Source organism: Emydura macquarii, unplaced genomic scaffold, assembly GCF_026122565.2.
Source record: "Emydura macquarii macquarii isolate MOO-44397 ecotype Brisbane River unplaced genomic scaffold, CSIRO-AGI_Emac_v2 contig_670, whole genome shotgun sequence".
Lineage (NCBI taxonomy): Eukaryota > Metazoa > Chordata > Testudines > Chelidae > Emydura > Emydura macquarii.
Window position 1 is genome coordinate 293,635 of NW_027130807.1, and position 27,898 is coordinate 321,532.

Consider the following 27,898-nt stretch of genomic DNA (forward strand, 5'->3'; position numbering starts at 1 on the left):
ATGATCCAGCACTGAGGTCCATGCAGTTGGATACCTGTGCCTGTGTTGAGTCCCAGCAAAGCTAATGGGGGAGTTGAGCACAGGACTGGTGCTGTGGCCTTTACTAAAGGAGGACTACAATCAGAGAGAGAAAGAGGCTGAGAGAGAGACAAAGCCACAGCAGGGCTCTGAGTGAGGCAGACAGACTCATAATACAACACCTGCTGCTCACAGCTGCGCCTCCCAATTCTTTAGGTAGAATGCAGGAGGCAGTGCAGCTCAGGAGAATTTGCCATTGCGTGGGTGATCAGACAGGTTTTGGGGGTTTTTTTTTGTTTTTAAAATACAAACCAATCCTGTTCCTCCTCTGCAGCAGAAGGTGGGGTGGGGGGAGAAGGGTGTAAACTGATTGAGATTGTAAATGTTGGAACAGATGCAGAAGCTCTCTGAAGTTGGCCTAATCGTGTGTATGAATCAAGTACCTGTGTGTCTGGGCTAGGACTGGGGCTGGAATGAATGGCTCAGGAAGAGGAAGGGGAGGGAAGAAATTGCTCCTCTGCTTACCCACCCCGCCCTCTCATCCTCCACCCCTAAAACAGAAAACCCCACTCTGCTTGGACATTTTCCAGCCAGGTAGTGTGAGAGAGATCTTTTGACTTGTCTTCTGAAGATTGTGCCAAATACATTTTAAAAGGTCTCCTGAATCTCCCTCCCACCCACCCACCCCTGTAGCATTTCACAAGACAGGAAATTCCCCCTAAACTGTGCACGCAGATACAGACTGAAATCTGACAGTAAAAAAACCCAAAAAACCCCACATTCATTCACTCGCACCTCCCCCCTATGATCCAATTTCATTTATGGAGGTAGGCATCCAACCAGAGATCTCCAGATTTCTTTAAGGACCTACAGAAAGAGAAGAGAGGCATTAGGAAGCAAGACTCATAGGTCTACCTTGACAGAGATTGTGCAACGAGTTGCCCACTTCTGAATCCAGCCATTGTTCCTTCCCACACCTTGGAACTATAAAGTGAAAAGAGGTGCCAATCTCAGTCCATACACAACTTGATTTAAAACACCATGGACAAAATCATCAGCTGGTGACAATCAGATTAACTCCACAGATTTCACTGGCATTACACTGATTTACACCCACTGAGGATCTGACTCAAAAGAAAATAAATGGTAACTCCATAAACTGGAACTATCACTACCTAACCATGCAGCACAAGCTGCACATATACAAGAATTTTCCCCCTTTTCCCTCTGCATCACCTCTCAAAGAATTCCCTTCCACATCAGCTCTCTGAAGGCAATCAGACATGTAGAATGTAACGGAGTTGGGCTATTCTGGATCAAAAATTCCTATCAATGAGATGAGGTAGCTGGGAATGCCATGCATGGCCTGGAAGTGACATGTGTGAATGTGAGGGACTTCCGGAGAGTGGATTGTTGGTTCTTACTCTCCCAAACGAGGACCACCCATACTTCCTCACTGTATACGGGTGGTTGCTGCTGCCACATTTGGTTGGGCTGACATTATGGACCAGATTCTGATACTCTTACTGACATTGAATCTCAGTCCCTTACTCTACAGTTCGGCTCATTGACTTCAAGTTGGGGAATGAAGCTACCTGAATCTGTCTTTCTCTGAGCGTGTGAAGGGTTCTGGAAAGGGTATTATGTACTCTCCTGGCCCTTTGCAGTAGGTGGACTTTATACAGTGTCAGAAAGTAGCTCAATATGTCTTGCAGCAGGATCTCCCTCTAGTTAGAGTTCAGACAACACCCATGTTTCATGGTTTCGGAGAATTTGTATTTATAGCCATGTGACCACAGTCCTGAGAAATAGCTAGCAGAATCCCCCTGTGTATCAGATCAGTACTTGATGCATCTGAAGGCAAGTGGGGAAGAGCAAAGATGGTTTTCTGCCACTTCTCCACCCCTGTAAAGGTTGTTCTAACTTGTGTTGTTTTGGATTGGTTTCTTAGAGACTGTTACAGTAGTGGGGATCATTGGACTGCAGCACGCTGTTCCCACATCCCCTCCTACTCCCAAAAGACCCCCATGGCACAGGGGCTGCAGAACCAGTGATGCTAACTCTTTGCCAGCCAAGGATTTTGCAGTGGTGGACTAATCCTCAACTGCTCCTTTAGCACATAAATGCTGAGCATATTAATGCTTTAAAGTCCCCTCTGCTGCTAGAGAGGCACAATCAGGACTCAGTGTGGCTCATGATCTCACCCATTTGTCTTAAAGTCCATCCATTTCCCCCATCCTGAGGATATGCCACTTCTTTTGGAATGTCAGCTGAGCAACAGAGAGGTGCTGTCTGCAATAGCCAGTGCAAAATGGCTACTTTAGGCCTGTAGCTACTTGATTTAAAGGGTTAGTTACCACAATAGCATGATACGAAAGGTGCTAGAAAGGGGTGAATCTCTCTTCAGGGAATTCAGTACTGACTTGGTAATCACAGAGTAAGTCATTCCTGATTTCCCCTTGTCTGAGGACCAGGATGGAAAGCACTCTGTGGGTTATAGATCTGGAGCCTGCTGTTTTTGAGATAGTTTTGTCCTTTTCTTCTCTATGACATTACATCAACTGAGAATCTGGCTCATAAATTGTTGTCACTCCACTGAAGTCAATGGAGCTATTTCATTTCTATAATAAAAATGTGAGTGCCTTTTGGATTGGTGCAAAAAGGCTATCACTCCTATATCAATCAAACATTTTACAGCTCTAATGCTACTGCTCTAGGCACAGGGACTATGAAGCAAAGCTTTTTCTATTAAAATAGAGAAACGATTACTGGAAGGCTGGCACTGGCATTACAGCCTGAATTCACCCATGAGTAGTACTGAAGGCCCCTTACCCAACAATGTCTATGAATGCCTTCCCGAGAGGTTTCTCTTCATAGTGGACTCCGTACTTGGTGCACAATGACTTCACCAGTGGGGCAATCTTGCAGTAATTATGGCGTGGCATCGTGGGAAACAGGCTTGAATAAAGAAATAGAGAGAGCCTGAGAAAAATCTAGCGACTGATCTCTGGGAACAGACACTTCTTTCTGTTTTCTCTTAGGGTTAATTACTGCCTCCTTTTCGCCAAGCAATACAGGCAGACAGAACACAGAGAGAGGGAGAAATCCAAGCTTTGAAGTACACCCTTTAAAGAAATGTTCTTGAAAACTGAATATATTGATTCCCATTCCTGATGTGTCATGCCCCAAAAAAAAAAATTTACTTAGAAAGAATGAAAGATTAAGCTAGAAAAGAGAGGGAGAGCTGCATTTACAGAAAGGGGGAATGCTAGGAAAATGAGGAGTGAGGAAATCTCACTTTATCTACTGAGATAGCTGTCCATTCCCTTTGGACAACAACTAATTGTCTACTGACAAGCTGAATTGTCTGGAAGCTCATAGACCAGACAAACAGATGAAGAATCTGTGGTCTCGTTATCGTCTACTGCTCAGTAGGGTTCTCTTTCATTGCCTAAATCAACATCCAGGTCCTTCAGTCTTACCCCATAGGACTTCCCCTCTAATTTTTGTATTATCATGGAAAGCACGTTGCATAATTGATCTTATTTTTTGACATCTTTGGTGAACTAGGGTACTCAGAATTGAAAATAGTTAGTCTTACCCATTTGCACAAAGGCTACATAAATCAGAGGCTGGGAAGAGACAGAGGGAATTAGTGAAATGAGTAGAAACACTCCAAACAAAATGAGCCTAAGGACCTGATTCTTGGCCATTTTAATCAGTGAGCCCTGGATTAGACTCTAAATTAAGATTGTGAAGGTGAAAGGGGAATTTACTGTTGGCAACAGGTGAAAGATATTTGTGTTTAGTGGTGAAATGAGACGATTAATGCAGTAGTTTCTTCTGATTTCATGATGTTCCTGGGTTCCTCTTCCTTCCCTGTTCACTGCCACCCCATAGCACTCGTACTCCTCCCCCAAACCCTGCCTTGACTGGTCGCCCATATCCCTGGGTCCATACTCACTGGTGCTCGATTTGGAAGTTGAGATGCCCAGTGAACCAGTCATTGAAAAAGGACTGCTCAATATTACAGGTAGCTGCCAACTGCAAAGACAAGATGCCAACAGTGAATTTTTAATGAAGCCTTGGCCTAAAAACAATTGGTGCAGGGCTCCTCCTGCAAGATACAAAAGGCAGAGGTGATACTTTAAATCAAGCAGTCATGTACACCATACTGCACTACCGAGCTGTCAGATGAAATATTCTCTCATGCAGCTTCTCCTGCACTGGCTGTATCCGCTGTATTCCTCAACCAATCCCATCTGGCCACTGCTGATCTGCTATATATTCCCCTGATGCACCATAGGGCTCAAGACCTGGAAGACTACCTCAGTAACTGGCAAGGAGGCTAATGGTGCCAGGCCAGTTAAACTACTTGGGTGTTCATAGGCTGAGATTATCTTGGAAATGGCTCCTAGCTACAAGGTATGAAGAATACCACATTCCAAGTTGTGGTGTGATCCTTCATGATAACAGGGCTGATGTGAGGATGTTCCCACTCATTTAGATCCCTATCTGTTCTTATTTTAGTTATAGTAATGAAATAGCAAGTTGCTCCTGAGACCTACATCTTTCTGAACCACAGGCTGATTGACAGAGAGGGCTAGGAGCACTAAAAAAAGAGTGACCAACTCCCCTGATCCTTAGGGAATAACCACATTCTCTTTCATGGCTCCACTACCTTAGGAAGGAGAGACGGCTGTAAGGTGTCAAACCCAGGTCGTTGTCATCAGAGAAGCTTGATCAGGGATTCTCTCAAGTTTCAGAAAGTGGACTGCCCATGTGAGGCAGCACAGGAGCTGCCATACTGCCTCAGACCAAAGGTTCATCTAGTTGGTATCCTGCCTTCAGCATGGCCTATACCAGAGGTTCTCAACCGGTGGTACGCATGAGAAGGCTGGGTGATACACGAGCCGTACCGCACCGCCGAATCCACCGCCAGAAGTGCCCTCCCACCCGCCCCTGCAAAACCTTGCCGCCGAAAAGGGGCAAATGGCGGAAGGGTTTTGGCGGAGGGCATTATTTCTCCCATGTAACCTGCCACAAGTCTCTCCCTGCCGCCGCGGCGAAACCCCGCCGCAAGTCCCTCCCCGCCGCGAAACCTCGCCACCGCCGCAAGTCCCCCCCCTTTCTTTCCCGAGTGGTACTCGGGTCGGGTACAGTCAAGTCAAGTGGTACTTGACCTGACTGTACCTGGCCCGAGTGGTACTCGGGGAAAAAAAGGTTGAGAACTGCTGGCCTATACCCAATGTTTCAGAGCGAGGCCAAACAAAAGGCCATTATGTATCTAGACAGCTGTGTAATACTATGACTTTGTGGAAGGTGGGGCTGGAAGGGAGAAGGGGATCAAAAGATTACCTTCCCAGCCCCACACAGGTCATCATTCAAACCCTGAAGCATGAGGTATGAACGCCCGCAGCCTATGCCAGCTAAGCAAATGTTCCATGTATTTTTATGCTTCATACCAAAGGCAGCTTTCTTAAAATCCTCTTACGTTCTTTTCCTTGCTAAGCTATGGCAGTGAATTCTGCATGGTGACTGCAGGAGAAGTAGGTGTTTCCAAAGAACTCCGTGTAAAACCACACCAGCGTCAGAGAGGTTTACCTTGCTCTTTCTCCAGATCCCCCAGCCAACAAAGCATGTACGCATGTGCTTCACTTCATACACATGAGTAGTTGACTACAGTGCGACTATTTACATGCTTAAAGTTAAGTAAATGCTTAAGTGTTTTACTGGATCAGGGCCTGAGAGAGAGAAGGTGACTGCCAGACTTTTAAAGCTATTCCTTGAGGCCTCATTAGATACTGTAACCTAATGTAGAAGGCAGATTCTCCACTCAACTCAGTTATACCGCTTCCTACTGATGCCATTGGAGTTATTCCTGATTTACACCAGTGTAAGTGAGAGAAGACACACGCCAAGTGAGAACTGAATTAGGCTCAGAACACTGCATTGTATCTCTTTCCCTGGGTGCATATGTTTGGAGAGTCTGTGAAAGGCATTTTGAGCCATTGCAGCTGCTATGACTGGTTTTCACAAGATGTGTTCAGAATTCATTATTCCTGAACAGTAAAAGTTAGAAAGGCATTGGGCCAAGTCCTCAGCTGGTCTGGTATATCTTCACTGAAGTAAAAGAACTAATTTACACCTATGGCCCGTTGACTTCCATGGTGTCACTCCTAATTTACATACATGTGTGCCAACACACCTTATGCAGGAAGGTTGTTGTGTCACCCCTGGAACCTTACACTCCCCCAGACCTGAATGAGGAATACTTTATCTTCCTGTCAAAATGTAACAATTCAGGGGCCAAATTCAGCAGACAGATTTGGATTTCCATCTCTTCATAGTCATCTTGACTTCCTATAGGGAGAGTGTCGGGGGAAGGGCCCTGGACAAATACCCCAGGCTATTATGTTATAAAAGTGCTAAACTGGGCTCAGACTAAATTTTGGGGTGAGATCAATGGGACAATGATAATCCATTCTCTGATGGGCAAATGACTTTCTAATCCATTATGGGACATTAATACCCCTGCCATTACCTGAGCACTGAGCCAGTCTCTGTGCTTCTCACAGTCAATTTCCATTGGAATATGGTTCATCTGCGTGACCCACACAAACCAGTGACTCTCCACAAACCTTCAGAAGGAAGCATAACAATTCACAGCCAGGTCAGGATATAATCCATGCAGATCACCATCCTGGTCCAGGAGAGTACAGATAAAGCCAACAGCGATAGTAAAGGGAGTGGGGGAAGAGGGATATGCAGGCAGCAGCCACCTTGTACACAGAGGATGCATAGGATACTAAAGGAGTATTTCCCAAGATGAGGTAGAAGCCAGCTTTCTGATTCTGGACAATGGATCTGCTCTGTGGTTAAGGTGACCAGATAGCAAGTGTGAAAAATCAGGACAGGGGGTGGGGGCAATAGGTGCCTATATAAGACAAAGCCCCGAATATCAGGACTGTCCCTCAATACAATCTTATGGTCTGGAACATCAGTCCAGTCAGTGATAGCACTATCTCTGTACTAGGCTGTAAAACAAATGACCTGTGAGTACATGAGCTAGGGTCCATCCAGTAAAATATGCTGCATGCTGGGGATCTAAGTGGGGGGACAGCATTTGACTTCTCGCTCCCAGAACTAGTAGGAGCTGGACGTAATGTGGAGAAAGCACATTCAGTCCCTGGAGGGAGGGAGCACCCTGCATCATTCCTGAGTTACATCCCAGTTGACCTGGGAGGAAGCTACACTGACGGGCTCTGGAAGGAACCACATCCAGAATTCCTCGGGTGACTTAGACCCAGTGTGGGAACTTTACATGGTTGGGGATGAGTGAGGAAGGGAGGTGGGAATGGAGATTCCCAACTCCGCCTGCCATCACTATCACTAGGGATTTCCTGGTAATGAAAGAGATTAAACCCCAGAATCAAATCAACTGGAGGGGGGTGAAAAAGAGAATACAAAGGGGAGTGAGACTTGGGGAGATTGAGACAAGAAAAGCTAGTCAAGGCAGTGGGATGCAGCACAGACTGGGGTAGGTAAATGGAGAGAATCTTGATTTAATAAGGGAGAATGGCATGGGGTAAATGAGTTAACTTGACATCACTCGGGATGTATGGTGCCCATGTCTGGAGGGAGGGGAGAGCAGTGTCTCCTACCTGACAAAGGTGAGGAGAAACAGGGATCCCAGAACTCCATAGAAAGGGATGTATGTGATGAAATAGCGCATGTAATAACTGAAGGCCCAGGCCAGGTCCTAGGGAGAGAAAGAAGAGATAATGCAGTACCGGCAACGTACCTCCCCCACCAACACCCTCTCCTTAGGCCAGATCTCTTTGAAGAGTGGACAGAATCCTCTTCTTTCCCTCCTCAGATAAGGTTCTCTCCACCATCCACATGGGTCATGGTTTGACACACACAGCAGAGATAATCTTTCACTCACCGCCCAGAACCTGCGTCTGATCATGGTCATCATGATTTGCATTTGGAAGTACACGGGGATGAGGAGAGGTGGGAAAACTGAAAGGCAAACAAAAGACAGCAAATGAGGAAGACAGGTGAGTATCATGAAGTGAACAGACATGTTGGAGGCCTGAAAATAATAGCTGAAGCAAGGGCTGGTAATGGAGAAAAGCTGTGCTCTGCCACTGTTGCTCGGCAAAGAGAGGAGGCATCTCCTCCATGTCCTGCTCACCTCCAGGTATGGAAGTATCTAGACTAACCATGAACAAGCCCAGGACTTCTGCTGACATGTTCATCTACTGAGGGCTTTCTCCTAGACTTAGACATTTGCCTTACTTTATTTAATCTTGCTGGTGGTGTTAAGGATCCATGGATCTCAGCGATGATTGCATGAAGAAACTGGGGTGTCTGCTTCTATCGCAATTAAGATGTGAAAGGGATAGTGGGCCCTGGACAGGGAGGGATGAAGTAGGAAGTGAATAGCTCTGCTCAGGCAAAAGGGAGCTGAAAGATAAAGATGCATTCCCTCCTTCTCAGCATATAGGGAAGCGTTGGGGGCTGGGGCATACTCACCTAGGAAGAAGTACTCATGCTGGTGGTTGTAAGGCAGGTATTTCAGCTTCTTCTTGCCATACTGGAGGGGGAGACAAATGACAGAGAACTGTCTCCGCTCATTATGCCCATGGATGGGAGAAAATGCTCAATGGGAGGAGACTCTCAATAACACCTCTTTATTTTGTTAATTCTCTTTTGTCGGAACTGGGGATTTTACAGCCTAATCCTACCCTACTGAAGTCAGTTAGGGTTCTACCATTGCTTTACATGGGAGCAGGAGCAAGCCCTTAGAAAACTGTCTTAGCATACTTTCTTCTCCAAAGCTATGTCTAGGCTAGGAAAATAGGTCATGTTTTAAGATGTGTTAACTGGCTTCCCTGTTTACACTAGGTGCAAGTTCCCATTTAAAATCTATCTTGGATACTTATTTGGCTCCTATTACCATAGTACCTGAGCACCTCACAGTCTCTCATGTACTGTGAGGTAGGGAAGTGCTATTATCCTTCTGTTACAGAGAGGGAACTGAGGCACAGAGATTGAGGCCCAGAATTGTAAAGGTATTTAGGTGTTGCTCCACTCAGCGTTGCAATGCCTAACTGACTTAGGAGCCTAAGTCTCATTTTCAAAAGTGACATAGGCACTTAGGAGCCTGAGTCTCATTGAAAGGCAAGTTGTCTAAAAATGGCTGGATTTTAGCTTCCAATTTTCATTAAAGAAATGGAAAATTATGACCACACTGAAAAGGTACTATGAAAATTTTAGTCAAAAAGCCACATTTCACCAAATAAAATATTTTGAGGAAAAAAATATCAACCAGCTCTAATAAACATGCATGAGTGTCAGAGGAAAGATGGTTTGATGGGTAAGGCACTGGAGTGGGACTCAGGATAACTGGGGCTCATTCTCAGCTCTATACAACTTTCCTGTGTGACCTCAAGCAAGTCATTTAATTTCCTTGTGCTTCAGTCCTCATCTGAAAAACATGGATGATAATTCCTCCTTTCTCATCCTCCTCCCCTTTGTTGGTATTCTCTATTTGGGTTGTATATGTCTCAGGGTAGGGACAGTCGCTCACTATTTGTACAGTGCCTAGCACAATGGGGGCCTGATCTCAATCTCTGCCTCTAAGCACTGCTAACATATTAATAAGAGAGGTCACAGGATGCAGTAATTGCAACTAAAGTAATTTAGGGTACGTCTATATAGCAAAAACATCCTGTGGCAGTGAGTCCCTGAGCTTGGTCAACTGACTCGGACTTGAACAGCTTGTGAGGCTAAAGATAACAGTGTAGATGGTGAGGGTCTAAGACCCAGGTCTTGGAGGCTGAGCTCCAGCCCAAGCCTGAACATCTACACGGCTATTTTTAGCCCCATAGCCATTGATGAACCCATTCTCCATGAACTTCTCTAATTCTTTTTTGAATCCAGTTATAATTTTGGCCTTCACAGCATCCCCTGGCAATGAGTTCCCTAAGTTGACTGTGCGCTGTGTGAGGAAGTACTTCTTTACACAACGATGGCTTGGGCTGCTGCTGCCTGTTCTGTGGGCAGGGGAGAGTTTCCTGTGCTATCAATCCAATACTCATCACCAGTTGTCTGGGGTTCTCAGCTCAGTGACCCCATCTGGTTTCCTTGTTTTAAACCTTTGACCTGCACTCTCATTCTTATTTCCTTTTTTTGTTGTCCCAAGTAATCAGTTGACATCTGGGTCCTCTGTCCCCCTCCCTCATCTGAGGGGGTGTTCCTTTAGTTCCTGGTGGGCTCCACCTGCCACCTCCAGACTTAGAAATAGTCTAGTCCCTGTCACCAGTTCTCTGGGGTTCTTTGCTTAGTGTTCCCACACTGGTTCTCCTCTCTTCCTTGTTTATCTCACCATTTCCTCCCACTCCCTGGTTCATTTCCATCTTGATTGACCCCAACTCCATTTTGTTCCCTTCCCTTTGACTGAGGGGCATTTTCCAGATGAGGTCTCTTCCAGGGGCCTGGTCCATATCTTCAACTGAGTTCATATCTTCAACTGAGTTCAAACAAACTAACGCCTTTCAGCGGTAATCAATTCACATGGCCTGTGGGGCACTAGTGATTTCAGGAATTACAGATTTATGATAAGGGAATTAAGTGTGGTCCAAGTCCTGCAAGGCTGCATCAAGATAAAGTTTCAATATACAAGAATTTAAGTACATCCAAGTACTGATACAATGCTCATACTTCAGATGCTCCTCTTGGAAGACAGAATCAATTCCTTTATTGCTATAAGCACCCATATTCTGCTCAGCTATTTGCGCAGTGATGGGACCTGCATCCTTTTACAAAACCCAGCTATCAGTGGCCAGCTCTTCAAATGGTATAAATTGGCATAGCTCATTGATCTCAGTGGAGTGGCACTGATTTACACCAGCTGAAGATCTGACCCCAGATATTTAGCTACCATAGAGTTATGGTTAGTTAGTGGTTTGTGATAGTCCACTGAGGTCACTCATTTCAGTGACATGGTTAGACATTTCTAGGGTGAACAGATGTCCTGATTTTATAGAGACAATCCCGATATTCGAGGCGTTGTCTTATATAGGTGCCTATTACCCCCAAACCCTGTCCTAATCTTTCACATTTGCAATCTGGTCACATTAGACCTTTCTGTCTTTTTAAAAGTTCTGTATTCATAGAAGACTCCCAGTACTGGTGCAGGTAGCGCACCTTTTAGGCACCCTCTCTAACATGTATCTGGAATTAGCTTCTTTGTGTCTCCCTGCATTCTGTTTGTTACAAATGCCTTTGTGGCGGTGTTTCAGATCCATACATTGGCTTTCTAGGCTTTTTTTTCTGCAAATCCTTATGCTGGTACGTCATATACCACTATTGATCTTTATATCCTTCCCTTAGGTTTTTGTACAATACAGATAGTAAATATTGTGGCCCCAGAGAGCTGGATTTAATTGCACTACCTTAATAGATACAGTTACTTGTGCACTGTGGCTGACTCATAGTTGCTGTGGGAACCATGGCTCAGAACCTGAGCTATTGTAAATCAATATTCTCCCGTTGATTTAATGAATTTACATAGTTGAGAACCCGGCCCTCTGTCTTTGAATTTACGGATTTTTGTAGGGCTAGCTGAAGCTGAATTGCCACAGGAAGTAATTACATCTCGGCCACAATTCCCTCCACATTCCCTGCTTGCTTCAGGTGTATAATATATCAGCAGTAAATTACCGTTCACCCTGCCATGCTGGCTCAGCTCTGCTAGCTGGTGGATTGGGAAATGCAGGCAAAGCTTCTTTGCCCCATCTCTACTTGCTCCAGTGGGGAAGTAGTTGAGCATGCAGCGGCTCTTACCCCTGCATGCCCAGACCCAAAGCCTGGACTGCCCATGCAGAGGCACATGTGGGGGATTCCTCTCTCCTATGTCCCTATATGGGCGTTCAGTACAACCAAGCCTTTGGTATTCAACACATCATCACTGCAATTGCTTTAGTGTAGGTTTTCCCCCCTATACAGTTTCTTCATGTTTTTCCCCAAGCAGAAAACACAAGAGAAAACCAGTGTGCTGATGTAACCATGCAATCTGCTCTAAACAGAATTTGCAAAGGCACTAATTAAGTGAGTAGCTAATTAAGTGTTCATACACAAATATCATAAGGCACTTCTTTGAATCAACTTTTGATCAACTTTTTAAATGAATTTTTTTTGACTATTCACAAGAGGGTGCCTGTCCTCACAGAAGTAATAAACCCATGCATGACAAGTTGTAAATGTCAGAAAGAAGGCCTGTTTGGGCTAAGTCAGTAAGGAGTGTCTGAAGTATTTCTGCACCATTTGTTCCACACTTGGATATTTCAGAACAACTGAATGAAAATTTACTATATTTCTATGTTCTCTTCACTCTTGTTCCCACCCATTCCTCCAAGCTGCCTAAAAATATAATCACCTTTGGACTGAAAACATGCCTGAGAAATTCTATTGGCCACTGAACTTTCTGGCTCTCACATCCTCTCAAATTTTGATCTAAACTCCTGTCAGAAAATATAGATGCAGGGGACTGGAGCATTTCCCTTCAACATTTCCTCAAAGATTAAGTCTTACCAGCTGAGGTCTGGTCCTCCAAACACTGATCAACCCCTGTTCTCACCAAAAACATTCTCTGAAGCCCACCAGAAGTCACCACTTCCTTGTTTTACCTCAACAGGCTGAGAATCTCCCAGGACAAAAAGATGCAGCATGTTCACATCTGGGTCCTTCTTGAAGATGTTGGGCTTGGCATGATGTTGGAAGTGACGGTGATTCCACCAGTTTGCTGAGGCACCCTGGGGAGAAAAGAGGGGAAGTATTTAGTCCATGAAGGGGCATGGTTCCCACAAATGTAGAGATGATCGCCGTGCTGTGATATCCATTCACTTGTATAATCTAAACTGCCCATGTCATATAGTTCATGTCCAAACTCTTAACTACCTTTGAAATTGTTGTAAGAGTTAAGGGGCTAAAAAATCTTCTGCTCTGACAAACTGATTGTCACCAGCTGACAATCTGTCCCAAGGAGTATCCTCTGGATTATTATATTGTTTTTAAAAAATGCCAGTCACTTTGAGGGGAAAAAAAATTAGCCCTGCTTACATGTAACCCCTAATATTTATATTCTGCAAAGACAGGCAGACAAACATCCCACCAGCAGGGAAGCATATGATAAACAGCATCCTTTACCCAGACCTCTGTTGTCATCAGTGTCATCACCCATGTCATTGATGATGCCAATAATGATGTAATGAAGGCAAAGGCACGCTGGCTTGCACAGTGGAAGAAAGAAGGTGAAAAGAATCACTCTTTGCCCAATGAAAAAAAGACACAACTGGTCAAGGAAGAAATATTATTTTCCAATTTCTAAGAAGGAGCGTATTTAAAAACAAAACCAAACCAAAAGAACTGGACAATGTCCCATAAGGGTCCTATATCCTCATTTTTCCTCTGGCACTTGTGAAACAGCACTAAGCTATCCCACCAAGCTGCCAAGGAGGCTCAGGCAGAAGGCCAGCAAAGCACTTGCCTTGTGACTAATGATAAGCATTGTGGGCTGCTGGCAGCTTCCAAGAATTCAGAGTGGCCAGATAGCCTCCATCTCATAAAGCTGCCTTCAGTCCAGTCATGTTAATGAGCATTCAGAGGTTAGTTCCTCCCTCCCCTGCTTACACATGTTGGAAACTGGCTGTCCCAGAACTAGGCGATCTGAGGGCAGTGGCTGTGACGAATAATGGGGCATTGTTGGGAAATTGGCACTGAGGGAGTAGCCACCCCAAAGTGGGAGCCCTTGTTTTTAGATAGCTGCAATAAACTGCTTTGTGGCTTTTTTTTGGTGGTCCCTGTACAGGACCTGCAAGTGATCATCTATAAAGTGAAAAAAGAGGAACAGAGAGAATTGTGAGAAGTGCAAAAGTCCAGCAATCCCTCCCCCCACCCCTAAATCAAATGAAATGTATCATGTAGGCTATGCCCATCTAATCCTAAAAGATTATCCCTGGTCAGTGCTCTAGAGGAAGGTAAATCCTGCCTCCTCACCCCAGATCCCTGCCAACTTCGTTCTCTCTCTGAGATATCATCTCTTTACTCTGATATTTTGCCTGCCTCCTGCCTTGTTTTTTCTATACTGCCAAATATGGCGTGGAGGAGAAATATCTTCAAGACCACAAACTTGGCAACTTGTTTCTCATTTGCATGAACAAGGTTAATCTCCATGTTTAATCCCTTTGTATGCTCCAAGAAGAATGGGCTTCTTTTGCTAGGACTCCCTACTTCCTCTCCTTGCATTAAAGCATGTTGGGTAGCAATTGAGCATTATTTGTGCTGCTTGCAAATTAGAAAATTTCTGGCCGATACCACTCAAGATGGGCATCAAGAAAGAGGGGTGGAGGGACACAGTCACAAGCTGAGAACAGAGTTGTGGCAAAGGAGATTCGTTGTTGCTGTGGTTTTCAGTAGATGAAGCCCCACCTTGGGAATGAATACAGTGTTGTCTTACTGCTCTCTTTTACTACTTTTTATTGCTAGTGGGGTCATTCCATACCTGTGGTTAAAATGGCCAAGGCTAAACTAAATAGGCATCTAATAATGCCTACCATTTCATCCCTTCCTACAAGATTCCCCACTGTAAGTGGATTCTCTTGCCAGCCGTATTGTATAGGTCCCTTATGTGGGACCTTATCCTGGATTGAAGTTCTAAAATTGTCCAGAGTGGATGAGAAATGGCAGGATGGTCATTTTAATCAATAAACACGTTACTCGTGTTTTATGCAGAGAAAGTGGTGGGAAGAGGCGTAAAGGAGATTGTATAATGCTTCATTTTAACAATCCTATGGGCCAGATCCCCAGCTGGTATAAATCAGCATAGTTCCATTGGCGTTGCTGGAGCTATGATGATTTATATCAGTTGAAGATTTGGCTCCCCTATCTGAGCCTCACAAGAATTCCAATGGAATCTGTCACTAATTCTTCCTCCCTTCATCTGCTTCCTCTGAAAGGGTGAGATCAGACTGGAGGGCTGGGGTTTACAGCTTTTATATCTACAGTATGTGAAATGGGATGGAGTGGGATCCCCAGTCTCCTCTGCTGCAATTATTTCCTTTCTATACAGTGTGTGTTGGCATCCAGCACATGACCTTTACCTTCAGGTGCCCAATGACAAACTTATGGACGATATGGTTCCATCTAGACTTCTTAAAGACAGAGAGGTGTCCAAAGTCATGCTGTAGCCACCCAGCCTGGGCCTGCAGAGGAAAAAGGAATCGGGGTGACAGGGCTGCCTGAAATCAAAGGTAAGTAAGAAAGGATACACAGAGTGGAAGGCAATTATTGTGTGTGTGCGTCTGTGTCTGTATGAAATGTATACAGACCTATCCACGGCAACAGTGTGGAAAGGGGAGAGTTTTGTATTCATTTCAGTGGTATTGCATCTATGGAAGGGGGATGAGAGACAGGCAGTGGGCTCAATGCATCTGAGTGCAAGGCAGTGAGTAGGCTCACTATGTGTAAGAGCAAGGCAGTGAGGGGGCTGTGGGGTGCATGCGTTCATCAGTGTTCTTCCAAAGTGAGCTTGTGATAGTCCCAGCATGAGGTTCTCTGAATGACTGGGTGCACTGACAGGTCACCTGTCATGGAAGCACATGCATCCCAGTTACTCCGTGCTCACTATTTCTCACCTGGGAGGTTGCAAGGATGCAGGAAAGGATCAAGGTTGTGATCCAGCCGGTGCCGAAGTATGAAACCATTAACCAAGCCAAAGCTTCCATCACAATGATATGACCCAGGTAAAGGGAGAAAAACAAGGGATCTGCTTTGAACAAGTTCATATCCTCTGCTGTCTTTCTCAGGGCCCGGAAATCGTCCACCAGCTGGGGCTGCAAAATGGAAATGCAGGACTTAAGGTGCACCTTCTTTATATGTGTTCATTCAAGTTTGGGCTTCCACACTAATAATCCCTGCCTGTCTTGGAGCCATCAGCTTCCCCAGAATGAGAGAAGAATTAGTCTCCATACTCATGCAGTCTTCCAAATTTCTACACTGCCCTGCCCCTTCCCCCTGAACCCGATCCTATTCCCTACTTCACTTTCTGACCTACTTCCTTGCAGTGGGAAAGCAATTAATGTCCAGATCCTCACCTGGTGTAAGTCACCTGAGACGCAATATAGCTATGGCAATTTACTCTAGCTGAGAATCTGGCCCAATATCTCTCTATCTCAACTCTCAGTGCTCCATAATTCATTAGGCTATAAAGGGACATCTCTCCTTTCCTTGGGGAATAGAGAATTCAGTTTCCTCACTTATGCATAGCCATGAACCTCTGCTGATGAAAGAATATAGTGCCAAAGCAGTTCCATTCTTTTTTGGGATAGGTTCAGATAGCATGCAGTCACACAAGAAAACAGGTCAAGAGGTAATGCAGGTTAATGTAGTCACTTCTATTATGTATGAAACAGGCATATCGTAAACTCTATTGACTAAAGAACAATAAGAAAGAGAAAGAGTTTTACTTTAGCAGTCAGTCGTGCAGTGTACAAGGTCTGAATAATGAATGAATGGAACATTTGGGTCTTGTGTAGTGCTGGACACACCAACATGGGGTGGATAAAGGGCCTTGCTATGTTACAGCTTCAGAAGCAGAGCACTCAGATCGAGCAGTTTGTTTCATCTCATACACTGGTGTTATTGCTACCTATTCCACAAACATGGCCATTTTCATGGACTTCTACATCACTGACAGTTAAGCAGGATAAGCCCATATGAATTTCTGAGTGGAGTTTGCTTGGACTGAGTTGTCAAAGGGGGGGTATGGAGCAGAAGGTGGAAGAGAGTTCAAATCTGATTTAGATGGCAAGCAGGCTCATTTTGGTGCCCTCATGGCCTTTTGTCCATTGTACAAAACTGACATGCATTATGGAACAATGAGCAGACTCAGGCCAAGAGAACTTGAGCAGCAGGGTTGTTGCTAGAGATGAAGACTGGATCTAGAACTTTATCCATGTTTCCTCAAAGTTTGCAAGTGTTCAAATCTGTGAGTTTGGACTAGACTCATGTTTACTTGTCACAGATCAGGATTGAGCTGGACAGGCAGAGCTGTGGAAGACCTGCAGGAGGGGAATAACAGGGGATACTGCAGGTCAGGAGAAGTTTATTTAAGTGCACCAGTCAATACTGGGACATACACATGGCCACACAAAGCTGTCTGAGTGTGTGTGTCTTTTCCTGTAGTTTCTTGTACTTGCTAGAACTGCCTATAGTGAAGAGGGTTTGGTGCATTGTCTGTAGTGGCTTTTCACTCAGGAACCTGGAGGACAGCCTGATAGATAAACTGTGGAATGAACAGATCATTAGACTCCTGTTCAGAAACAGAGCCCACAGAAAGGGATTTGCAGCTACTCACGTTTTTGCCTCGGTCCTGGCTAGGTTCCCCTGGGGCGAGCTCTCCAATCAGTAATGGCTTGAGAAACTTCTGCACAAAACTGGGGTTGAGGTGGAAGGCCTGGAAAGCATCCTGGAGTGGAAACACAGGCAGACAGATAGGATTCAATAAAAACAATTGCTCACTGCACATGGGTCCTTTTCTATCTTTCCCCAATAATGGCTTGTCCTCCGGGTTCCCCCGTATTACCCCAACAGTTTCCCCAACTCTGGTGTCGGCTTGCTGTCAGTACCCACAGACTGGTATGCAACTTTTTCCGTGCAGTGCTCCTGATTCTAGCAGATGCTGCTAGAAGTAGATGAATGAATATGCAGTTTATGGATTAAGGGCCAGATTTTTTAAGGTATTTAGGTGCCTAAAGATGCAGATAGGTGCCTAGTGAGCTTTTCATAAGCTCCTAGGTGCCTAATTCCCATTGATTTCAATGGGAGTTAGGCAACTAGGCAAAAAGAAGTCCAATATATCTTTCACCCCAATTAGAAGAAGTGAATTTGTGTGCCTTATGTATCAGAAATACATCTCTCTATATGCAGATGATCAATCTCATTCTTTCAATATAATATCTCTTGTAAGCCCTAAAGAATATGTAAAGAAAGATATTAGATATAATCAAAGAATGTGTGGATGATGTCCACTAAATTTAGAGGAACAATTAAAAGATTTTGATGGGCTTTCTTTCTAAGTGTTGTATTACCAACAATATAAAAAAATAATAAAATATGATCCCATTGCATTAGGTGCTGTACAAACACAAGAACAAAGAGACAATCCCTGCCCAAGGAATTTATCAGCAAAGTATAAGAAAGAGAAAACAGATGCATATAGTACTTGTATACTATGGCCAGCTTGCCAGATTTTAGTACAAGTAAGCGATGTACAACTACAAGTAAGCAATGGGACAATATTGGTCACCATGATAGGCAGTGGTCTCTGCATACCAACAGCCTTTGTAACTCTAAAAGTGATATGAATTGTACAGCTGCAGAAAGAAAAAGAATATTGACAGGTATCAGCCCCCTGACCTATGTATAGCCCGACAATATTCAATGAAAATGCTTAAAAGGGGGGAATTGTAACTCCAGGCTTGAAAACCTGAACCCCCAAGCCTGAGCTCCAGCCCAAGTTGCAACATCAAAACACAGTCTACACAGCTATTTCTAATGTGCTAGTTTGAGTCCCGCTAACACAAGTGTGTGGACCCGAGCTGGGAGGCTCACTCCCAGTGTAGACATGCCCTAAAACATCCTTGTACTGAAACAATGGTATATCAAAGCACACTATGGAACTTTTAATGCGCAATAGCAGGATCCACATAGCCAGTTAGTGCATGGCAAGCTAGCATGCTGTAGATTAACACACTGTCTTACCACATACTAAGTCTCTGTGTAAGCACACCCTAAGCAGTCTGCTCTGAGAAACACTGTCCAGGGTAAAAGCTGACCTGAGAAAAACCTTGTGTTAAAACTAGTAAGCGAACGCTCCCTGGACTCAATAAAAAAGGGTTATCCAAATTAAATTCTATTCAGATACAGGCTGTAATAGTAATCCAATTGGCAAATCTTATGATTTATTAAATCTTATATTTCAGCTTTAAAATCTGACTGGAATCTCAGCAAATTCCTAAAATTAACCCCCACTTATGCACACAGAACATGCCTGCTCCCACACAGTGCACTGGAGATGATAACTCCATTTGTCAGAGATGTTTTCTTCAGAGTTTTCAAGGTCTGGATAGTTTCCTCTTTACAATATGCAAAGTTCTGGCTCTGCTACCTTGAGACCCTGGGTGAGGTGCACAGGCCAAGTTGCTGAGTCAGCCAGAATTCTGCATGGGTCTTCCCCATGGGTTCACACTGCATGTGTGTGGTAAATGCCCCTCTCTATGCTTCACCAGTTCCATTGGTGACTCCTCCTTCATCCTACCCTTTCCTGCTCACTTTCAAGTACCTAGCTCCCACAGGGTGCTGGCAGAGAGAAGAGACTGTACTGCTAATGGGATTCTGCCTGGCACTTTAGTGTTACACACTCCTCCTTCCGCAGGATCTGGCTAGAATCTGGCCCAAAGTGGCAGTGGGGTGGGGAGTTTCTCAATGGCAAGGATTCCTCCTTCCAGCTGAGCCATTTCTGTTACTGTAAAATTCTAGGATTCACTCCAGAATCTTCACAGAACTCCCACCCAGGGAATTTCAACAGTTCCACATGCTACTGAGATCTACTGTCACAAAAGCCACCGCTAGAAACCTGCTTATCTGTTTAAATTGCCAAATTCCTAATCTATGACATTTCCCTTTGCTTGACCGATCACAAGGGAACTCAGGACTTTATTTTCTTTTGCCCTAGATGCTGCCCATTGCCTAGTGATCTAGCCTATTGCCAATGTGTGAGCTTTCACTAATCACACAATGAGACTGCTAATGTGGTCACTGTGTCACCCAAGGAAATAAGGCTAAGATTTTCAAAGGAGCCAAGGTATTTGCCAAGGTCTCAGAGCCAAGAATAGAACCCGGAGTGTTAAGTCCCATCTATTGAAAGGGGCCTAGTGAACAGCAGACAGAAAACAGGAGAGTTTGTAGGAGGGAGTTTGGGGGCTTTTCATCCTTTCTTCTTTAAAAATGAGGGACTAGGAGAGAAGACATTGAGGTAGCACTAGAAGTGACCGGTGAAGTGGAGACAAAGACAATCACTGGAAATAGAAGCTGTGGGTTGTATAGTATCCCTGAGTGGGTACCTGATGGAAGCTATTTATGTATGAAATGTCACCTGATAGACTCATGGCAGAAAAGATCTGAGCATTAGATATCCATCTGGGGATGATGATGGAGTTCAGATGTGGATTTGAAGGTGTGACAGAGGAAAGGAGGGACTGTGAAGACACAAGAAGTGATAACACGGTTTGGGTCAAAATCACTTTGGCGAAGGATTGTAAAAGACATTTTACTGGGATGGTGTAGGGATCAGATATAGACCCTCAGGATTGGATTTGGATATGAATAGAGAACTTTAATATCATTAGAGATTATCATTAAATACTATTGGACATTGTGACATTATGGGAGACTTTAATTTCCCAAATATAGATTAGAGAACAAATGCTACCAATAATGGTAAGACCCACTTACTCCTGAATGTGGTAGCTGACAGATTTCTTCACCAAACAGTCACTGAACCCACATGAATTGATGTTATTTTAGTGTTGGCTTTGGTAAGTGGTGAGGACATTATAGAAGAGCTGGTCGTAGGAAAAAACTTTGGATCAACTGATCACAAGTTGATTCGGTTTAAATTAAATGGAAGGATAATCAAAACAGGTTGGCATCTATGTTTTTTTATTTCAAAAGAGCAGTTTCTGGGAAATTAAGGGAACTAGTCGACTGGACCAAAGAGCTCAAGGTCTTAAATGTGAAGGAGGCTTGGAATTTCTTTAATTATCAGGAATTTGCATCCCAAGCAAGGGGAAAAATCTTGTAGGGAAGGGCTCCTGACTTAACTGGATGAACAATCACCTCATAAAGGAGATGAGGAGTAAGCAGATAGCCTACAAGGAATAGAAGAAGGGATTAATCAGATCAAAAAGCTATGTTGTGGAGATCAGAAAGTGTGGGGAGAAGGTGGAAATTGCCAAAAATCAAGCTGAGTTGGACTTTGCCAATAAATTAAAACAAACAGTAAAAGGTTATTTAGCCATGTAACTGAAAAGAGAATAAGAAAAGAAAAGTAGAGCTGCTACGCAGTGAAGATGGGGTAGAGATTAAAGATAATCTAGCTATTCCCCAAAACTAAATTAGTACTTTGCCTCAGCTCTCAAATCAAGAGGACAAAGGTTGGAGGCATTGTGAATGCAGAGGAGGATTGGAATATCATACTGGAAGAAAAGGACGATCTCGAGGACTGGAGTAATGGAAATGGGATGAAATTTAATAGTATAAAAGTGCAAGGTCATGCATGTAGGGATTGAACACAGGAATTTCTGCTATAAACTCAGGCCTCATCAGCTAGAAACGAGAGAGGAGGAAAAAGACCTGGGAGTATTAGTTGATCACAAGATGGCTATGAGCCACCAATGTGGTGTTGCTCTGAAAAAGGCAAATGCAATCCTAAAATGTATTAGGTAAAGTATTTCTAGTAAAGATAGGGAAGTATTAATGCCATTGTACAAGGCACTGGTAAGAATGCTGTGTGTAATTATGATCAGCTATGTTCAAGAAAAATGAATTCAAATTGGAATAGGTGCAGAGAAGGGCTGGAAATTAGAAGGCTTCTTATCCCCAGAGTGAGGTTTGGGATCAGCCTTCCAATAGGAGTAGAGTGGGCCAACAACCTAGCTAGTTTTAAGATGGAGCTTGAAACATTAATGAATGGGATTATATGATGGGGTTGCCTATGATAGCAGGGGACTTGGCTCTGTAACCTAGGAGGTCCCTTCCAGTCCTGTGTTCCTGTTGCTCTAAACACTAAGGGTCAGATTTTCAAGTGCTCACTATCTACAACTGACCTGTATGAGAGATGAGCTCTTTTGAAAAATCTGTCCTAAATTTTGGGTTCTGACCCCTTCTGAATATACTGGCCTAAGAGCCTGATTCAAAGCTCCTTGGTGTCAGACAGTCTTTCCACTTACTCCAACAAGCTTTGGATCAGGCCTAAAACTGCTCTGTCCACATCAGTTTTGCTGAAGAAAGTGGATGAGAAAGGAGGAAGAAAGGGGAACGTCAACCTGAGATATTTAATTTGGCGCTAGAGAAACACAGAGCGGGGATATTAGCTGGAGCTGTGGGAGGGAGGAAAGCCAGCTACAGGCATGAAAGAAAAAGAAAGTCCATGGAAATAAGGTAGAGATTAGGAAGGCTATAAAATACCAGAGTCTCAGCAGGGGGAGAGGCAGAATGTGCAGCCTAATAGCACAGATTAAAGCAAGCCAAAAAACAAAAAAATCTGACCTGCATACTGTACATTTTACATGGAGTCAGGACTTCCCCATTAGCTCTGAGAGCAATTTGATCCCTTTCCACCTCAACCAGGGAGAGGGAAAGCTTTTTTTTATTGGGTTTGTGTGTACCAACATGTCTAAACAATCCCTTTTTGGAATCAAGTGAGGAGTAAAGTGAAAGTCTCTTCCCACAAGAGATGATTTGCAGTCAGATAGGTTCAGTTTGTGCCTTTATTACGTTTTGAGATTGGCCCTGATTTCAGTCACCAGCTGCACCAGTGCAAACCCCCAATGTGGACAAGGAGAGTCATGATTTGCACAAGCACATTCAAGCATGGGTGAGCCCCACTGGTTCCCATTGTAGCTTGCCTTGTGTACTCTAAGGGTTGGCACCAATACAGCTACAGCTGGGATAAAACCCGTGTCAACAGGCCTTCAGCACAAGCTTACATTGGGTACAGTTTGGAACTCTTTCTATTTAGTCCTCTGACCCATCCCAAGCAAACTTTGTCCTGAGTCACTAGTTCTAGCTATGTATCTTAGATATTTATATGGCCTTCATTACTGTAGTATCTGAGCACCTCACAATATCTATTGTATTTGTGTTCACAACCTCCCTGTGAAGTAGGGAAGTGCTATTATTCCTATTTTACAGATGGGGAAGTGAGACATAGGAAGCCTGAGTGACCTGCCCAAGGTCAAACAAGAAGTCTGTGGCAGAACAGGAACTTAAAACCAGCGCTCCCAAGCCCTAGGCTAATGCCCTAACCCCTGGACCATCCTTCCTCTGATATGACAACAACCCTCCCCGGGTATTCCCCCAAAATGTTAATTCTGGTCACTAGACTCCTTCCTCCTCACTTCCCTTTTGGGACTGAAATCAGCTTTAGAAGATGTCCCAGAAGGAAAGTAAGGGAGGAGGGGATAACCAGAATTAATGTTTGGGGGTGAATATCCAATGACCTTTGCTGCTAGGTCATGGAGAATCAGCCACTCTGAGCAAAGGTTCTGAGGAAAAAGGAAAGCCTGAACCACAAAGGAAATGATAAAGAATATCTGATTAGCATCATTTAGTTCATGGCAAAAATGAGTTTTCTAGGGGCTGGCTCGCTCTCATGATGATTGCAGACAGGGAGCTGTCTCTTTTTGATCCATGTGGTGTTACTGGAGAGCAGCTCAAAGAAGCATCTTCTGCCTGCTACTCAGGTTTTTTCACCCACCTAGGGTTACCCTTCCACTACTCCCTCCACTTTCTTAGAATGTGCTTCCCAATTACACTACGTGCATTTCACAATGCTTCCTGGGAAAGAGCTTGCCCTGGATCCTTCCTTCAGTCCATTTCCTTTGTGGACCTTAATAGTCTCACGTTTCTATGGGAAAAGACAAAAGATGGAATGGTTTAGAAACCTGAACACACACAAAATGTCAGAGCCAAAAGGTTGCTCTTGAGATCCCTGAGGCTTTCGCACCTTACTCCCATCCTAGCATGTTTCTTAAAGGAGATCCCATGAGAGGAGGAAGGTGAGGGTGTAGATTCCCTCCATCTGTGCATGGCTGAGATACAGTATGTATGCCACTGACTTATGCAAAGAGGTAAATGTTTCAATATACTCCTCTAATGGCCTAGAGAACACCAGCTCCTGAATATTTAATACCAAGTTCATCTTTTGCCATCAGAAAAGAGAAAGAGACAATGACAGACAAGTTCTCGTGTCATCAGCTACACCTCTTGTATCTGCAATTTCTCTTGGCCAGCAGGTCATCGGTTCAAGTCTCACATTGGGAGTTAGAATAAGCCTCTGTGCTGTACCAGTAGATGGGCTATGAAATACTTGGCTATGTTACATTCTGGACTTTTCTGCCTGTCTCCAGTGGGACATTGTCCAGATAAGCTGAAAATTCCTTGGCAGTGTTAACATGTCAGTGGAAGGGGTTGTCCAGGCCTCTCCCAGTAAAATAGTTTTTCATCTCCAGAGGTGCATGAGTTGTAGCTGTGCACCAAAATGGGTGCCCTATTTGCCATCACAGTCACTGCATTATGGTGTCCAGGCTCTTGCTTTGTGAAGCCTTTGGGGCACTCAACAGTCCAAAAGGCACCATGAAACGCACCCTAAATCTAGCCCATTTTCTCAAGATCTAAGGCAGGATGCCAGCCGTCCATGAAACGATGCATAAAAAGAATGCTGCAGGCACCAACAGTGAGAACACAGTGAGATGTGGCCTGTTTAGGATGAACTCTGAGCACTGTCAGTGACTTTAGGGGCAAACCATGATAGATGACCAGGTTGGCATGAGCACTCTTGGTATGAACCTCTTCAGAGGTGGGCCCATGCTGAATGAATGGGTTGTCATAGGAATTGTCAATGTCAGCAGCTTCAGGGACATCCTGTGATGAGTGAACATGTGATCACACATCATCAGTGTGGGTGTCCATAGGAGGTGGCCCAGGAGAGATGTTGAAAGGGTCAGTGTGGTAGCAATGGCATGAGCTGTCTTAGGGGTGGTCTGTGACAGATGAACAGGCGCTGCTGGTGTCAATTCCCTTGGGAGTTGGTTCATGACAAGTGAACAAGCTGATGTGGGTCCTTAGGGGTAGCCTATAATGGATGTACAGGCATTGTTGGTGAGTGTTGCCATGAGGCAGCCCATGACAGATTTACAAGCTCTGTTGGTGATAGTTGCCATGGAGCAGCCTGGGATGGATGTTCAGGCGCTGATGGTGTGTGTTGCCACAAGGCAGCCTGTGACTGATGTACAGACACTACTGGTGTGTTCCCAAGGGATAGCCCATGACGATGTACAGGTGCTGTTGGTGAGTGTTGCCATGGGGTTGCCCGGGATGGATGTGCAGATGCTGATTGTGTGATCACCAGTAAGGCTGGGGACCTTAAGACTCAGGAATGTAAATTACATTGCAGAGTTATGTTTTTGTCACTACCTCCTTCCCCTGAGTGCTCCCAGTTTATAATTTACTGAAACAGTAAGTTAACTACATCAGTTTAGTTCTGGCATCATTTTACAGCTGCATGAGTGGGGCATTTTGTGGCTGATGATTTTAGGTACATAGAAAAGTTGTGAGCCTGATGCATGATCAAGTCCCTTTCACTGACGTGGCTTGGGGGCAAGTGCTTGAATCTGGAACTACACTAAGATCATTCTGCCTCCTACAGCAGTGGTTCTCAACCAGGGGTACGCAGAGGTCTTCCAGGGGATACATCAGCTCATCTAGATATTTACAACAGGCTACATAAAAAGCACTAGCAAAGTCAGTACAAACTAAAATTTCATACAGACAATGACTTGTTTCTACTGCTCTATATATTATACACTGAAATACAAGTACAATATTTATATTCCAATTGATTTATTGTATAATCATATGGCAAAAATGAGAAAGGCAGCAATTTCTCAGTAGTAGTGTGCTCTGACACTTTTGTATTTTTATGGCTTATTTTGTAAGCAAGTAGTTTTTAAGTGAGGTGAACCTTGGGGGTACGCAAGGCAAATCAGACTCCTGAAAGGGTTACAGTAATCTAGAAAGGTTGAGAACCACTGTCCTATAGGACGTGTTGCACTGAGGACTATGGAGTGGGATGTAGCTGGAGAAGCTACACAGCGCTAGAACCACAAATCCGGGTCACAATCCTCGCAAAGACAAGCCGAAAGTGAGACCAAGACCAAATGCTGATTGATTTACAAATTGGAGACATCTGAGCCGAAGTCTTCTCTCATTTGTACCCATCTAGTTCCAGTGAGTTTGTGCTAATGCAACTGAAAGAAGAATGTCGTTCATTGCTTCCTTCAGCAATGGAAAGCCCATTCAGAGGCTTTGTTCCCAAGGGTACAGAGGCAGCAAAGCAAATCATTGCACTTGAAGGAGAATGCCTGGAAATAACCTCACAGCCAGGGACCTGCAGCAAACGCAGACTTTGGGGAAAGCCAGCTGCTAGTAATTCCTACCAGTTCATGATGTCAGACCCGAGGAGCGACAGCCACGGTAGAAAAATGGTTAGTTCAGCCAGGAGCAGGTGGTTTGGGAACCCGCCGCCAGCAAGCCACAGGGCGATCCTGGTTCAGCTCGCCTTTTGCTGGAAGCCATTGAAACGGGAGACGGCGCGGAGGCAAACCAACTGCTAACTGAGGCAGCAGCTGTGGCAGCAGCCTCGGATAAATGGATCCGTTTCTTTCTTTCTTATTTTTCCCCAAAACCGGTGGCAGAACCCGCTAGAGAATTGCCTCCTGGGGAGAGAGCCAAGCGGCTCCCTTTGCTGCCCCCTCAAGCCCACCCTCCAGCAAAAGCCACTTGGGAGCCTGCACCGGTCCCTCCTGCTTCCCCCTTTCTTGGGGGCTGGCTGGTGGGACTCCACATGCAATTGCAACCTGTTAGGCAGGGAGATAACTGGGTCTGGCTTGATCACAAAATGCAAGGGCCTGGGCTGTTCCAAACCAGAGACAGACAAACACCGGGAAGGAGGAGATACCTGCTCGGATTTCAGTCAGCCCAGGAGCTGGCTGGCCCCCAGGCTCTCTGCTCTCCCGGCTGCCGGGGAGGGGAAATGCCCACGGCTCCGCAGGTGGGAGCTCGGAGGCAGCGTGCGCGGCTGCGTTCCTTACCGTGGCATCTTCGCCGGCGTAGTGGCTGATCACGCGGGGCCCGCCCGGGTGCCTGGCTGCCCACTTGGTGATGTTGTACACCTTCCGCTCGATCACCAGCCACTTGTCCGTCCGCAGGTTGTGCTTCTGGATCTCCTCCCAGCTGTAGAGCCGGCTCTGCGCCTCGCGCTCCCCTGCCTCCTCACCTTTCTCCCCGCCTTTCCCCATGGGCGAGCCTCGCTCCTTTGTCCTCCTGGCCGAACGGCTCGCTGTCTGTCTCCCCCGCCCCCTTTGCTCCCCGCGCCTCCTTGAGGGTGGCTGGAAGGAAAGAGCTTTTCCCTCCTGGTTGAATTCAGCTGATCCCCTGTTCTCTCGCCTTCCCGCCTCTCATGTTCTTTCTTCTCTTTGTCTTTCCTTCCCTCTCCCCCTCTGCTGCCAGAGTGCCAGTCCCTTTGCAGTCACCCAGCCCCGCTGCCTGCTCTGAAGTGCCCCCTAGGTTGCTCTTCCCGGCACCGGGAGAGACTTTCCCCTCTCCTATAACAACCCTGGTCTGTGGGAACTTCAGCCGCTGCCCTTCCACCTTCTCCCTCCTCCTTCCTTCCCCCCCGCATCCCCCTCCATTCATCACTGATGTGTTTGCCACAGTGATCAGCAGAGCTCCTACACCAATCCCAGCTCTCCTCCGGCAGAGCTGGAGCCTGCCATTGGCTGGGGCTGATCTTGCGAAGGAGAAAGAAGCCGGCTGAATTCCAACATAAACCCGAAGAAGCCGTCCTTGACATTGTATCCCCCTGGCTGGGACTGAGGCCAGCTCCCTCCAGAGAGAGGCAACAAGAAGGGGCTACTTAGTAAAGGGATGGGTGGAAGTCTAAAATGTAATTTCTAGGGCTCTTGTACAT

At 45.2% G+C, this 27,898-nt stretch overlaps 1 protein-coding gene across 2 annotated transcripts; it reads right to left on the bottom strand.

The window, feature by feature from the left end:
* Window positions 1-122: 122 nt before the first annotated feature.
* On the bottom strand, window positions 123-27,799 carry LOC137148602 (acyl-CoA 6-desaturase-like). 2 transcript variants are annotated; one of them, XM_067541497.1, is made up of 12 exons: window positions 27,021-27,799; window positions 17,444-17,554; window positions 15,723-15,920; window positions 15,189-15,290; window positions 12,717-12,842; window positions 8,560-8,620; window positions 7,967-8,043; window positions 7,683-7,780; window positions 6,563-6,659; window positions 3,983-4,062; window positions 2,851-2,976; window positions 123-885 (listed from the first exon to the last, which is right to left on the bottom strand). In XM_067541497.1, the coding sequence occupies exons 1-12, from the start codon at window positions 27,225-27,227 to the stop codon at window positions 834-836; spliced, it is 1,335 nt and encodes a 444-aa protein (XP_067397598.1). In that variant the 5' UTR covers window positions 27,228-27,799; the 3' UTR covers window positions 123-833. The 2 variants fall into 2 exon arrangements, with proteins under 2 accessions (XP_067397598.1, XP_067397597.1); XM_067541496.1 differs by lacking the exon at window positions 123-885 and adding an exon at window positions 2,226-2,310.
* Between the last annotated feature and the right edge of the window lie 99 nt (window positions 27,800-27,898).